The sequence below is a fragment of the Chlamydotis macqueenii genome, chromosome 7 (assembly GCF_036417535.1).
Source record: "Chlamydotis macqueenii isolate bChlMac1 chromosome 7, bChlMac1.mat, whole genome shotgun sequence".
Classification (NCBI taxonomy): Eukaryota; Metazoa; Chordata; class Aves; order Otidiformes; family Otididae; genus Chlamydotis; species Chlamydotis macqueenii.
Window position 1 is genome coordinate 13,073,279 of NC_141562.1, and position 16,216 is coordinate 13,089,494.

A 16,216-nucleotide genomic window follows, 5' to 3' on the forward strand; every position below is an offset into this window, starting at 1 on the left:
TAAGTTATTTTAATGTTCTGAAAAGATGCTGCTGAAAATGAGCTCAAATTCTAGAACGCCCCTTTATCTTTAATAGCTTCTCATATCTGCCAAAGCTAACATGCTAAAACAAGGGTACATTATAAGGAAGAGGCATGAGGTAGATATATAAAAAGATATGAGTAAGTGCCATGACTCACTTCCCAAAGTACACAGTTGCCTACATGAATTACACACCTAAAAGGCACTTGTACATTCATATACCCAATTTGTGCTTGTAGTCATACAACTGTGCATGAGCCTTAAGTATTCTCTCCTGAAAATGTGACCGTTGTCAATTATCACCAATTGCAAATCTTGAAACCAACACAAGACTAAACCATATTGTACCTAGAATAAAAACCCTCCTCTCCCTTCAGGATCACAGGAATCCTATATAATTTCCTGGTCTAGAGCTTAAAAATGGCACTCACCAATTTCAAAGGATCTTTTCAATCAACCCTGTAATGTACATTACTATACTTCTCCCTTGGGACTGCTAAACATTTCCTCTACTTACTCGTAGAATTCTTCCTTTATCCCAAGCACTAGGTGTTTTGTGTTCTGGATACCAAGGACCCCACTACTAGCTATGGTGTCTGTATCTAAACATTTATGAGGACATCACTGAACAGAAAACTAAGCGTGATACGCACTTCGAGGGGAGTCAGTCAAAAAATCCCCATCATATCTAATTATTAGTGGGGAAAATATCAGATTTGGACAAGTCATTATGGGCAAAGTCTAAAACAGATGCAGCTGTTCCTTCTGTTTGAATGGGTTTCTATTAGAGAATCTGAAGGTTCCTGACTGGACTATGATGGAATATGAACACATAAATAATAATTTTAAGACCAGTGATTTCACCTTTGTAAAATTATTTTTAAGTGCTCCTTCATGCCTTCTAAAAAAGATAAAGAGAATAGTCGATAAAAGATAAAGATAAAAAGATTAAAAAGATAAAGATAATGGTTAGATACTCCAAAGAACTATATGAGTACATATAAATGTGTATGCATATATTTGCCCTGTTCTTATATTCTTCTGCAAGTGTCTGCTTTTGGCCACTGTCAAGACAGCACGCTGGGTTAGGTGGACTTGTAGTCTGAGCCAGAGCACCCAGGAAGTTCTTATTTATCTTTTACACATGCTAGCTTATTTGGCATCCTATGATGTGTGCTGATGTTACTACTCCCTTTTCTATGATGACAGCTGTCTCCTAAATTTCCAAGGGTGCTGCACATTGTATGGGTTGGGTTAATATCCAGAACACTGTTTGCAACTGTATTGTGAAGTTCCTTAAACAAGTTCCATTGAGGTTTGAGATGTAGCATGAACGGCTGCTGAAAGCAATCCTGGAGTAAATTGTTGTCCTAGGCAGATTGTCCACAGACAGAAAGTACCTCAGAGCACCTCGTTCTGCCTACCAGATTGGTAGAAAACCTAGCAAACAAACTATGTCGCACTTCAGAGGGACAGAGGAATACTCTCTGAACATTGTGGCTCACATTGAGTTCAGGCAAACACCTGTGGCAATTTAAGATGCAGCTGTAGCCTCCTGACTGCCTAGTGTCTTCTTTTATGGTTATTAAAAGTGGTAAATAGGAGAATTTGTATGGTTCAGTTATCCTAGATCCTCATATGTTGTGTTCTGGTGCACACTCATTTTCATTAGACTCACTCAGCTGGGCTTGGGAACACACTTGAACCTGTCATCCTTCCCTCAGAGAAAGAAACCTCCATCAAAGAAGTCAGCATCAGGATTTTAACATTTTAAAGTACTGCTAGATCTGCAAGAGCTTGTCTATCAGAGTCCTAAGGCGCAAATGGAAGAGAAGTTAGTAACTTTGGTTTAAGTTCTCCGCATAAAGCGGTGCCCGTTTGTCTTTGGTAAAACCCTGCAAGAAGGATGTGCATGTATTTTAGTGAAGCAAAGCTGTACTTTAACTGTGAAATGTCAGGGAAGAGAGCCAGGACATTTTACACCCTACTGGCATCCTCTTTTAACATGATGATATTTACTACATGACTGTGCTTTGCAACTGGAAATGTTAAATTCATAAAAATCATTTTCTTAAACCCATTTTCAATTCTTATTACAACAGAGGCTTGTAAAAGAGGATAAGCAAGGAGATGCAGACACGAACCAAGACTTTCTAAAAGGGGAAATTGTGTTAAGCAGTGTGATTCATTCTGCAGTGCAGGAGCTTCCTTCTGTACGCTTTCCAAGCTGTACATTCAAGTCAGTTGACTGTACAGCTACAGATTACACTAACATGCAACTCGGAGCGGACGGGGGAATACCCTGTCTACTTTAAGAAAGCCATGCTGGACAGCTAGGCCTGCTGGCGCACAAATAGTGCATGGTTTACTTCTGAGCTATGTAATCAGCATCTACGTGCCAGATCTGTACTCCTTCATATCTCATAGCCCCTTTGAGGCTCCTTTGCAATTTTACACTATACTTCTGTTTAATTCTGGCTTTCCATTGGTATGGACTGTCTTACAGGAAGTTTTTTTCCCAAGATATTAATTTGGGGTTTTCTTCATACTCAATTTGTAGCATGAACTGGAAGTGAATACAATTGAATGGTTAAACAAATTTATTTATTAATGCTTTTCTAAATTATCTGAGATGGAAATATACCAAAGTACCTTATAGTATGAGCCAGGAAATATTAATTATTACAATTTATTACTCAAAAACCTATCCTTATCCTTTCCACAACTAATCTTAGTTGCCGTAATATGTAATAGTAAATACATCTGCCATTGCTCTGATAGCATTTGTATGCACTCAAAAGCTAGCAGGTACTTTTACCAAGGTACCATATAAAGATGGATGAAACAATTATTCATTTCAAAAAACCAATTTAATAAAAAATGTTATTGGTATGACAGCCCCCACGCCCACATGCACAAGATGCATTAATTGACCACACCTAGTGAAAAAAGCAGCAGTAAACAGAAAATACAGATATTTTTGTGGAATTTTATATCTATCCATTTTTATGCAAAAAGTTATGGTGAATATGAATGCACCTTAGTTTGGCTTTTTAAATTTAGCTAATTATTTAAAAATACAGGAATTTCAGAGTATTATCCCAAAAATTTACCTCTGGATACATAGTACTACACTTTCTCTATAAAACCTAGATTGTCTTATTACATTTGAATTGGGTTCTGCAAACCCACCTGCTTTTTCTCTTTCTGTGTTGTCTTTTCCATATTAGCAAGCAACAGCAATCAGGCCTGCTCTCCCCTCCTAGTAGCTCTCAGGTCGAGCTGATGGTTACTGTCATTAACACAATGGAGCTCCCATGGAGCTGTCTTTTCAGGTGTTGCTTTTGCTTTTGCTTGGATTCCTGCGTTTGCTACTGAAACAACCCTTCTGAACACTGAGAGACTCAGGAATGCCTTAGATGAGAGTGTGAAGCCTCTAAAGGGCCCAAAATATTATTGGATGTGTAGCTGGGTTTAAATGCGAAACACAGCAATATGATGCAGAAAATAATTCAGCTGTCTTACTGGCCACGTTCCTGTAAGGAAGTGCCTCTGTACTGTAATAGAACTTCTCTTTCCTTGTGATACACTTACGCCATCTTTTATAAAAAGCAGATTCTCTTAAATATATGACAAAACAAAGAGTAACATTATAGTAAATTTCAGTCACATTCTGAATCAACATGAACTTTGGAATCAGAAGTTTGAGGGAAATTTGTTTAGTTAGGTTTTTGGTTTTGCTATAGTTTAAGCCACAACACAGATCAGAATGCACCTCAGGAGAAATTCAGAGTTGAATTGGGAGCATTCCAGATTCAGAGCTCTTCTACTGCTATTGAAATCCGTATATCAAGAAAAATACGCACTAGAGTCACTTACATAAACGAACTTGTTAATATGTTTAAATATTGCAAGGAAAAGAGCTCTACTATATGCCGTAATTGAATATACTACGAAAATAATAAATATTTTATTCCTATGACTGTTGATTCGACACTTGCCTCCAGTACTCTGAGAGAACCTTCAAGCTAAACCCACTCATTTTATCATAAGAAAGCCTTCCAACGTTGTCATTCTCATTGGCAAATTGTTTGCATTGATAAACAATATTTTCTGCCTTGCAGGTGGTACTGTGAAGGGAAGGAGCTTGAAAACTCACCAGACATTCAAATTATCCAGACAGGTGATCAACACTCACTGGTTATTGTTGAAGCTTTTGAGGAGGATACAGGACGTTACTCGTGCTTTGCTTCAAACATCTATGGAACAGACTCCACTTCTGCAGAGATTTACATAGAAGGTAACGTCAGAATTGTTGTGGAAATGGGTTGTTGAAATTAGTCATGCAGGATTAAGATACAATTATGTATTTTCTATGTTAACTGTGTAATAGATTTGTCACAAAAAAAATACATAGCAGGGAGTCAACACTTTTCGTCATTATTAACATATTTTTTATTTCTCTGTAAAATACCCTTCAGACAAGTGACTGCCCTTTACATACAATTTTATTGTGTTGCTTCTCAGAGATTTTACATATCTCACTGCAAATTCGAAGTCTAGAAATATTCAGATTCTGATGCTACCTTATGTTGGTGTGTGTGTGGTTACTCTACAGAAATATAAGAATCTAAACTTTATGTTTAATTCTTATTAAGCCCTTTTCCCTACAGTCTTACAAATTGAATATGGGATAGCTTCATTCTAACCTGTTATTGGGACCTTATAACGAAAACAAACATGCCGGCAATTTGATATTTTACTTGCACAATAGATGCTGTAAATAAAACAGAATATGTATCTGCAGATTTAGGTGTCTCTTCTTTCTCCGTATGCTTTTTAACACATCCTACCTGGCTTAAGAGACATCTGTTATATTTATTTTTAACACATTTTTGAGTAAGGTTATAGATTGCATCCATCATTGTGTTAGCAGAATTACAAATTTAAAATAAATACACAGAATTGTTTTTTTCCTTTTGCCTTTTTTCCATTTCTCAGGCAGAGAAATAAACTATGAGTACCACCACTGACAAGAGTGAGACCATTCATAAATTAAAGCACCTACTCTACTCAATACAAGGTTAATTTTGCTCTACTGTTATTCTTCTTTCACATCTCTAATCTGACAGTGAAAGGACGAATCCTTTTTTAGTATCTGCACTGCCCCTGACATTAATGGGAGATGTCTGGGCTTGGCAGGGATTCACTAGTTCTCGAGACCAAGGCCAAGGCCTGCTTTTACCTCACTCAGTGGATACTGGATGGAAGCCACGGCTGATGGAGATGCTCACTGTCAGGAACTGCACAGAAAATGCAAATTGCAAAAGCAGTGAAGGCTGAATGGGAAGTGTAAAATGTCTCAATAAGACAGCTGTTGGTAAACTGAGCTAGTATTGTCTCCAAACTGTGCTACAAGGCACTAGTTTCAGAATAATAGCTATGAATCCACGTGTTTCTCTTTTGTTTCCCTTTTTTCCTTAAAAACTCATAGTATAAGGTGTCTGAGAAAAAAAAATAACTCTTACTTGACTCACAAAAGCAATTACAGACTAAACCATACTAGTGGCATTTTAAAGAGAACTTGAGGAAGACCCAGGTATACATTCACTCTTGGATGCTGTTTTCCTCATTTCAATTGCATCTCATCCCAAATCTGCCTTACATCAATAGCAGCTCTGCATCTTACACAGTATGCAACCTTGGCTCATTTCCACTGCAATGTTATCTTTTGTTGTAGCACAGCTTTATATTATATATCCTTAGAATGTTCTAGAGGAAGTTTGAATACAGGTTTGTATAATTCATAGACAAACTTCTCCAAAAACCCCTCTGCTAAGTGATTTTTTTTTCTTTTTCATAGGAGTCTCTTCTTCTGACTCTGAAGGTGGAATCGTCAAAGACGAAATGGATCAGTAAGTTTAAAATCAATTACATCTTCCATATTTCTTACAGTTAAAAAACCCCCAAAGAGGAGACACTTTAGTTTCTACTGATGTTGCAACTTCCAATACTCTTGTTTGGGCTTTTGTTTGGGATTTGTTTGGATTGTTTGTCTTGGGTTTTGTTTGTGTGTTTGCTTGTTTGCTTTACAAATAGCATGGAACAAATACACATTTGCTTGTATGTCTACAACTTTAGCTTAAGAAATGAAACTTTAATATTAAATATAAACATAAGATGAAATAAGTTATCTTAAAGATTAAACTACTAAAATTAATTTATTAAAACAGATGCCATTTGAGAGGAGCCAACTTAAATGCTGATTTAAGTGTCTGACTTAGAAAAACAGTGTAGTAAAATTTCTCACATTAAAATATAATGTCATTAAGTTTTTGGCAGAAGATGGCTATACTTGGATTATTTAGATTTAAGATAAGGAAATTAATACATATGAAGGAGAGTAAAATGAAATGATGGGTATAAAAGACTACTTAATTATAAAAAGAAAGAAAAGGTGTCAGATGTAATCTAAAACCTAGGAAATAGTTTTATTTTTCCTTAATAAAATCCATTCCCTGTGCATTTAGCACCTGAATCAATGCTGTTAAAATCTACAGTCTTTCAGAATCAAAGTCTTTCTATAAACTGGAAAGGGAGTCAGACTGGTTGAAAACTAAAATAATAGATCTTTTATTTTGAACTCCTTTGTATGCAGTAATTCAACCTCAAAAGCAACCAGTGCTCTATAAAGAGGAAATTTTTATCAGACAAACTTATGCACTCTGGGTTTTTTTTTCCATTATTCACTAAGGAGGGTTATACTCATTACAAATGTCATGTTCTTTTAAAATGCAAACAGAAAACACTGCAGTGTGTTTGACTGAAGACCTCAGGCTGACAGCAAATCCTGTCTTAGGTGATTTTTACTTCAAAGTCATAAAGTACTCCAAATTGGATTGGTTTAGGGACTTTGATAAATGTAAGGGTTTAATATAAAACTTAAGATCAAGAAGATCTCCAAGGTTTTGGTACGAATCGCTAAGTTTTTCATAGTTCTAGCTCAGACTTTTCCAAATGTCTCAGGCATAACATTTTTTCTTATTCATCTCATTAGGTGTTAACATAGTGCTGACCATGATCCTGATCACTTGATGGCATGTCTAAGCTGCTTACCTCATTAAATTGTGAAGTAATATGTTGCATGCTGTATTTTTTAGGAAAAAAAAACAAACAAAAAAACTGCTCTGGCATTGTATCAGGATGTCCTCAAATTATAGAACTATGAAAGATAGAGTTTGGGTATAATCAGAGTTTTCACTTAGCTTCCCGCCATTGTCACATGAATCTGACCACCTGTAGTTAAAGGGATTAATATGAGAAGAGGTGCAAAAGAAAGTTCACCATTTCAAAAGAGAAATCAGTAATCACAACAACTGTATGTTAACTCTGAGTAAAGCTTCCTCTGGTTTGAAGGCTGGCTTTCCTGGGGGGACCTGTGGTACATTCCAGAGCAGCCAGTGCGTACCTCAGACTGAATAAAAAGGCCATCTCTTCACTGTCTGCATTATTTTACTTAGCATAAAAATAAATAGGGCTAACTCTTTTATTTCCATATACAAACAGCCTAGAAGAAGGGAAGAGGTGCCAACTTGTACATTATCAAAATTGCATGATATGGTGGTCAAAAAGCATACATCTCTCTTATTATTTTTCAGCAGTAAATTATTGAATCTGTATCCAAGCAGACCATGACATTTTCGTTACCTGTTAGGCTCAAATCATCATACAAGCTTAGGGAGCAGTGCAAGAGTGCATGACACCAAATTGGCTGGGAGTGTGGATCTGCCTGAGGGTAGCGAGGCCCTACAGAGGGATCTGGACAGGCTGGGGAGCTGGGCTGAAGCCAATGGGATGAGGTTCAACAAGACCAAATGCCGAGTCCTGCACTTCGGCCACAACAACCCCAGGCAGCGCTATAGGCTTGGGGCGGAGTGGCTGGAGGACTGTGTGGAGGAAACGGACCTGGGGGTACTGATTGATGCTCGGCTGAGCATGAGCCGACAGTGTGCCCGGGTGGCCAAGAAGGCCAACGGCATCCTGGCTTGCATCAAAAACAGTGTTACTAGCAGGAACAGGGAGGTAATTTTCCCCCTGTACTCGGCACTGGTGAGGCCGCACCTCGAGTACTGTGTTCAGTTTTGGGCCCCTCACTGCAAGAAAGACATTGAGGCCCTGGAACGCGTTCAGAGGAGGGCTACGAAGCTGGTGAGGGGTCTGGAGCACGGGCCTTATGAGGAGCGGCGGAGGGAGCTGGGATTGTTCAGTCTGGAGAAGAGGAGGCTCAGGGGAGACCTTATAGCTCTCTATAACTTCCTGAAGGGAGGTTGTAGCGAGCTACGGGTCGGCCTTTTCTCTCGTGTAGACAGTGATAGAACCAGAGGCAATGGTTTCAAGCTGCGCCAGGGGAGATTCAGGCTGGACATTAGGAAATATTACTTCTCGGAAAGGGTAGTCAGGCACTGGAATGCACTGCCCAGGAAGGTGGTGGAGTCACCGACCATGGGGGTGTTCAAGAAACGTTTGGATGTTGTGTTGAGGGATATGATTTAGCTGAGAAGTATTGGTGATGGTTGGACTGGATGATCTTTTAGGTCTTTTCCAATCTTGATAATTCTGTGATTCTGTGAGAAGCTAGCACTGTCCTCTGAGAAACTAGCATCGCGCTCTCATACTGCTCAGAGCTGGTAACAGCAGCTTTCAGGCCACAAATGGGTTAATCCAGGCCATTTATTACATTTGGTGTACCTGAACTAAGTATGAGACATGAGAGTTGCACAATATGCAGCCTGATTCTTATAAAATGAGTTTCCCTAGGAGTACGTATCAGTTTAGATCAACTGCAATTCAATCCCAGAAGTGAGGCTGGGGTTGACATGTAACTGGGACAGACATAACTAAGGGGGAAGCTCTAGCTTCCAATTAGACAACTTGTTTTCGGTTAATATTTCACAGCAAACCAAAGCCAGCTGACACCTCCTTGAATGCAGCATCTCCTGCTGTTAGAACTGCAACCAAGCATCAAGAAACCTCCAAGGCATCATCTGCTGTGGTTCAGCCTGTGTCTGTACCTGTCCAGCCTGTGTCAACAACAGTTAATCAGGTAGGGGAGACAACACAGTGCATTTCAAGGACCAAAAGCAAGCTCTTAAAAAGGTGTTTCTTCTACAGTTTGTGACTCAGAACACCCAAATTTTCTACTTTTTCGTTTTCCCATTGAACTTCACCTTTGAACCTTACAGCCATACAGTAGCTGCATAGAGAGAAGAGATGTCCTGCCTCCTAGCTAACCTTTAGCACCTGGCAAAGGGAAGAGAACCTTTCAGCCCCAGGTTACATGCGTCTCTGCAGCAGTGAGCAGAAGGAGCAGCTGCCACTAGGTCAGCCAGCGGCGAGAATCCATGTGCGCTTCAGCAGGTCCGAGACTGCATGCCATGGAGGGCACTTGGACGTGCAAGTCAGCTCTCCGGCCTCTTCACATTGCAGACTGACTCATTCACTTTCAATAGTGGCAGCCTGGAACTTTTCCTCTCCCTCTCTACAGAACTCACTTGAAATCATTTTATTTCAACGAAACTTATTTTAAGCTATATCATTTCACTACTATGTTTACTTTCTCTGTAGATACGCTGATTTACCACATAACACTTTAATATCCATACCCAAAGTTTTCTAATTAATGTTACTATGCATTTCAAGTCCTTTTGGTTGCAAACTACCAGAATATTCATAACTGCGAATTCTTTCCTAATAGGAAAAAATAGACATGTTTACTTAAAAATAAAACTGAAAAGTTAATGAGAAACTCGCTTCACACTGCCTTTTCATGTTTACAGCCTAGAACTAAGTACTAACCAATAAACATGTGCTGAATAGGTGAAGTAAAGCACATTTCCTTTTGAGTACAAAGAGAACAGAACTAAGTTTTTGCAATATTTTGCCATTTTGACAGAGGTTTCCTAAGTCAAGAGTGACAGTTATCTCAAAAATTAGCACTTTTAATCTTGTTGGCTTATAAGACACCATTTATGAAATTTGGCTATGTTTCCTGAGATACTGAATCACTAATTCTGCTGTTCTGGTGCAGCTTCTATTTCACTAAAAGAAAAACTCTATTAAACAAGTTCTAGAAGGAAGTTTTCCAGGAGAATAATTTCATTCTGATGTCACTGAGGAGGATCAATAGGGTGATATTCCACCTCTGTAAATTGCTTGGTTTTAGCAAAGGAGAAGAATTACAGTAGCAGTCACACACATGACTTAACTTTTCCTTATTAACATCAATAAACATTTTCTAAGTAAGAGTTTTTAAAAGAAGACTACCACCAAGCAGCCTACACAGATTTGCCTTAGTGAAGTATTAATGAAAGATGTTATAATACACTGCAGTGAAGTTTTCCTTGCCGTGCTTAACTCAGTAAGGCAATAAGGCGATAACAGCATTTTTGTTACTGAGGCAGTAACCCATCCAGGAGGGCTGCCAGCAGTTTTCTACAATCGAGCAACTTTTATTCATTGCATTAAATATTCTGCTTTGGACTTCATCCACCAAAATCTCTTTTATGTCATTCCAAAAGCATGTTTCTCCTGTATATAGAAAAATATCTTCTGTATACCTGAACAACATCATGTGATGTTTTACAACCTACAGACTCAAAGCCCCACCAACTATTTGCAAGGACTGGATGGAAGACCTATAATTGCTGCTCCTGTATTTACAAAGGTAATTTGTTCTAAGACATATCTGAAAAATAAAGAGGTCAATTAATTGTATATAGAGATAATTAAAATTTTCTAGATATCAAAAGGAATTATGCATTTCTCAAGCCAGTCAAGGATTTAAGTGGCTTTATGAAATCCTACTGAAATCAGTATTACTTCCAGACCAATAAGACATTTACTGACTGTCTATTCATTTTCTTTATTAGATGTTACAGGATATTTCAGCTTCTGAGGGGCAGCTTGTTGTCTTTGAATGTCGAGTGAAAGGAGCTCCTTCTCCAAAGGTTGAATGGTATAGAGAAGGAACACTCATAGAAGATTCTCCAGATTTTAGGATATTACAGAAAAGTATGTTTCTTGTGTGGAAATATTGTGTCTAATAAAAGATAGGTAAGCAACAAAATTGCTAACATAGCAACACTTCGAATTTCTTATTACAATGGTAAGAACTATGTAAGCCATATATGTGGCAATAAATCTGAGTTCCAGAAGCCAAAACTGTGGATGAATTGAACAGCATACTCACAGGTAGTATTTCTCTGAGATTCTCCAAACTATTGAAATGTTTTGCTGTCTGTTTTGATCCCTTTGCCACTTCAATGTTCTTTTCTAATTCAGCCTTACTTCAGCTGCTTGCTTTTCTTTTCGCATCATTTATGTAGAGTTCCATTGCCTGTAAAGTCCCTCATCTTTGTGCTTATGGGGACTGGATTGCTTATTTATCCACAAAAGTACCCTGACGAACATGTTAGTATGCTCACACAATCATGTGTGTGCACATAATACATGATAGGTCATAAATATATACTTCTACTTTAATTTTCAAATGTAGTCAAAACACCTGCAGTTTTCATGAAAGTCACTGGAATGCTAAAATTGCTAAAACTCAATAAAAATTCCTTAAATACCACACTAAATCAAACCTAAATGAAATAATGTCTTATCATAACTTGATTTCATGTGTGTAACAGTTTCAGAAATTGTCTTCAAGGCACACTAAAGTAGTACAAAGATTGCAAAAAAAATACTTATTGCAGAATTTATTTTCCTACTCATAAGTTCTCAGAAGTGTTTATAAGCGTTCATACTGTTTAGTGCATTTCACATACCATTAAGTACAAGGCCTGGCTGTTTCCACCACCCCTTAGATAGAAAATTGGATCAAGATAAGTATTCCACTATATAGAGAAGTTCAAACATCACAGTTAGTGCTTAAGGAAAAAAAATATTGGCAAAAGAAAGTATATTCAATCTACTAATTCTGCTCTTCTTCCCTTTAGAACCACGATCTATGGCTGAACCAGGTGAGGATCATCAAAAGGCTCATACTTTTTTGATTATACAAATGTGATGATTTAACCTCATAAAATATTAATTATTTAAACTGCATAATTTAATTAACAAGATTTCTTATTTTCCCCATGTTCTATAGCTACTAGTGAGATCCATTTCACTGTAAACTGTTCCATAACCATATAATTTGAATCAGTTCTATCACTTTCGGGCAAAATCATGCTTTCATTCTGGTTTGACCCAGTTCTAACTTAGGACCTAAACATTACCACCTTATGAGCCAAAAATTAACAAAATTAATGTATGAGGGTCCCCTGTATATCTCAGGTTCAGAAGTACACCAGATGATGTAGGACTGAGCTATTTTTATCTAGTTTACCAGTTAGGGAACATTGCATCAGATGTTTAGCCATGTCAGCCATTCCCTTTGCTCCCTACCAGCGTAATATGAGAGTATCACATCAGGTGTTCCACCCCTGATATCAGCAAGTCCTATAAAAGTGACTGGTTTTGCTAATTTCAAGGGTCAGAGCAGAACATAGGCCATTCTGCATTATTCAAGCAAAGGAGCCTTATAAATTTTGAGACAATCAGTCTCCCCATTACACTTTTCGCTATTAAAAATACAAAGCTGCCCCTTTAAGACAGAAAATTACCAAAGGAGTATTCATTCTTATAGAATATAAACTTTTGTAACTCTTCTCCTTGCCCTACTAAAAGTTTTTTACCTCAAAAAGTGTCTTGAAAGAGACTCTCTCTCTCTCTGCAATGTCTCTAGCTGAGGCTTAAGAATGAATAAATGGAGCTCCTACCAGAATCTGTCGGTGCCGTTCCTTTACTGTCCAGTGGCATCACTGCTGAGTAACGTGAAGCAGTTTTTAGAGGGCAATCAGTTGGGTGCAGTTGTCACTGCCACATCACCTGCTGCTCATTCAGAAGGAATCTGGATCGCCATGCATGCACTGGTTGGCAAATCCAAGTCCTATAAACTAGATACTATAATGCCTTAAACTAGTTCTATAATCCTAGTGCTATAATAAACTATTATTCTCCTGTAATTGTTAGCAAGTAATCTCTTTGTTGCTGCTAGATTTTCCTCAGTGATGACATTAAACAATCATGTTTCAGTGTGGTATGGTCTTCTACAGCAATACTCATTAAATATTAGTCCTGTAGGGTTTTGGGAATGTTTCTTGCAAAATAGTCACTGTCTACTTGAAGAAATGCTGTCAGCCCACATTTCAACACACTTTAGATGCTGCTCTCCCTCCCCACCCCAGCTAACCGGCCAAAGGAAAGATTTAAAATCCCATCACCATAGATACTGCTGCCCAGACATGTCAGATACTGGTCAGACAGGAATGTCATAACCCCAGGTTGACTTTTCAAGACTGAATTTAATTTTTGCTAGTACTATTTTGGTGCCTATTAGTCTTCTTCACAAAGAAGTGAAAAGGCAATTTTCTGTAAGCACAATTAGCACAATCCCCTCTCTCTGCAAATCTGCACTGGTACTTTTGGAAAATGCCAGCTTGTTTTGTATTTCTTCACCTTACAGAGTGACTCTACTTGAACTGTTCCCAGTTAATTATAACTAATCTTTCAATTTTCAGAGATAAAAATACGTATATTTTAGTGATTTGTGAGTATAGAGTACACTATATTTCTCCAAATAAAATTTTAAGTTCTTCAGAGAGAAAGTCTATCCTAATCTTTTCATGTGATTAGGAAAACATTTTCTCATGTTTTCCAAACACTGCTGACACCTGTTCTTCCCTTTTGTTGGGCATGCTGGAGCAGAGAGGGTACCAGTTGCTGCAGACAATGCTGATAACAGCTGCTACACACAAAGGCTGACAAAATTGATAATACTGATGAAACTAAGATCAAATGGAGCAAGGTAGAAAATCTTAAGGAAATGTCCCTGAGGGTAGTCAAGGCTTTCTGTGTTTGTTCAATGCATATTCACTTCAAGTAATAATACTGCTCTGATGCTTTGCAGAGGAAATTTGTACTCTTGTTATTGCTGAAGTATTTTCCGAAGATTCTGGCAGTTTCACCTGTACTGCAAGCAATAAATACGGCACAGTATCTAGTATAGCTCATCTAACTGTTAAAGGTAAGAGTTTGGTTTAGTCCTTTGCTTGCCAGTAAACACAAGCAGAGCAGGCTGTTGCACTGTACAGTCCAAGCTGCTTATCGAACGTACAGATTGCTGTGTCTTTTCAAAGTGTCCTTCCCCAATTAGAAATGTGAAGGAACATAAGGGAATGAATCCCACACAGCCCTTCCAAGAACATAACTCTTGCTGGCCTCAAGATTTGGGCAATAGCCATTTTTGGAATCTCTATGGACTGTCTAATTTGCTGTTTCAATAACTCTTTGGTGCAGAGCCCAAAGGAGGAAACCTCAAAAGAGATTCTTTCATACTGCCTACACGATGTATATTGCCAAGGCACTATGTTAGGTGAGCATAGTACAGTACCGGAAAGCACAGTGCACTGTTGACTCCAATTCAGCTCAGGCTCTGGCAGTGTTCTTCATAACTAAAAAGTTAGAGAATTCTTTGAAAAGGAAGTTTGTATTTCAAAGATGCTGGTGGAATTCATGGAGGACATGGCTAAAGACCACTGCTGGATCTTCCAGACTAGAACTATATCTCTTTTCCCCCAGCCTTTACAACATTCCTTTGTTAAGGGAATTTGTTGTTAAACACATGAGGTCAAACAACTCAGTCCAACAGCTGAAAGGACATCAGAGTGAGTTTTTCAAACTGTAACTTTTGTGATTACATGTCACTGTAATTTATTGTATTTACACATCACCAGAAGTTTGATATTTTCTATTTCAGCATCTGAAGACACTAGTAATCCTGCTACCCTTCACACAACAAGCTCAATCAACTTAATTGCTGCTGACCATCAACCTTCCCCACGTACTTCTTCCCATCATGTAGTAAATCAAAATCCCAAACCTAAACTTGAAGGTGTTCTCGTGAACCACAATGAACCTAGATCGAGTTCTAAGATAGGTCTCCGTGTGCACTTCAAGCTGCCTGAAGATGATAAAGGAAGTGAATCATCAGAGGATGGACCTGGCACTACAAACCAAAGCAGACCCAACTATTTCCAAGAGAGAATAAATGGACAGCCAATAAAAATACCAGAGCCAACATCGCCATCCAAGGAACCCCCTCCAGTACTGGCTAAACCAAAGCTGTAAGTAAAAAGGATTCTAAGTCTTAGGAGCGTTACTGATATTATTTAGCATTCATAGACCAGGAAACTAGTGCACCAGAGCAAAAAACTCAAACACAGAACAAAAAGATACAGTCAGTATCACATGGTGCAGGCCTAATTAAAAAAAAACAAAACATATTCTACAAAGCTAGGTATTTTTTCCTGCATATCCCTCCTGGGAAAACGATTCTCCAAATTTAAAAGGAAAATGTTTTCCCTTTGAAATTTTATTTAATTCCACAATGTTTTCTGCTGCAAACAAAAGGTGAACAACGCTGCCTTTATGCAGGCAAAATAAAAGCAGGTTGTTGAAATATATCTCACTCAATTCTGAGTATGCAATCTTGCCAGAACCAGATATATTCAGTCTTATACATAGTCTTGACCTAAAAAGCACCTGCTTGATTAGTGCACTTTAAGCTGAAGGAGAAATTTTAAGAAGTAGTGTAGTTTTCTTTGAGGACAATTTATGGAATTCACACTGCAGCTTATTAAGAAATATCTTTTCAGCATTTCTGAAACCTCCCAAATCTAGTTTAACAAAAAGCATGCAGAGTTCTTAATTTTCTTTCTTAAATGTGCAAAAACTTTAACTAAAGACTCAGGAAGGACTTCATACAGTAATTCCTTGGTACTCTTAAGCAGGGATGTATTTTATAGCATAAACATTACAAGTGAGAAGACAGAACTTGGATACCATGTAGCAGAGGAAGAACAGTGTTTCTTTTAATTTGTTAAGCTCATATTCACAACCCTATTTACTTCCAGAGCTATAGTGTATTTAAGAGGGGAGCAGAAGCAGGATTTAAGTAGTGCAATGCTTGCATAAAGCAGAATTTCTTCCCCCAAAAAAAACCTCCCCACCCCGTAACAAAGGAGTGCATTATTATGTAGATGTATATATGAAGGGCACAAAACCAGGATTGCACGACTTCTAGCTC

General features: G+C 38.0%; 1 protein-coding gene across 1 annotated transcript in view; it reads left to right on the top strand.

Annotated features, from left to right (window-relative positions):
- MYPN (myopalladin) overlaps positions 1-16,216 on the top strand; it is a 59,618-nt gene that overhangs the window by 16,306 nt on the left and 27,096 nt on the right. Inside the window, exons 3-10 of the mRNA XM_086752078.1 lie at positions 4,146-4,321; positions 5,885-5,936; positions 8,977-9,124; positions 10,673-10,744; positions 10,950-11,091; positions 12,024-12,047; positions 14,039-14,155; positions 14,888-15,254. Of these exons, the coding sequence (XP_086608204.1) occupies positions 4,146-4,321; positions 5,885-5,936; positions 8,977-9,124; positions 10,673-10,744; positions 10,950-11,091; positions 12,024-12,047; positions 14,039-14,155; positions 14,888-15,254 (1,098 nt within the window). The remainder of the gene's footprint in view (positions 1-4,145; positions 4,322-5,884; positions 5,937-8,976; positions 9,125-10,672; positions 10,745-10,949; positions 11,092-12,023; positions 12,048-14,038; positions 14,156-14,887; positions 15,255-16,216) is intronic.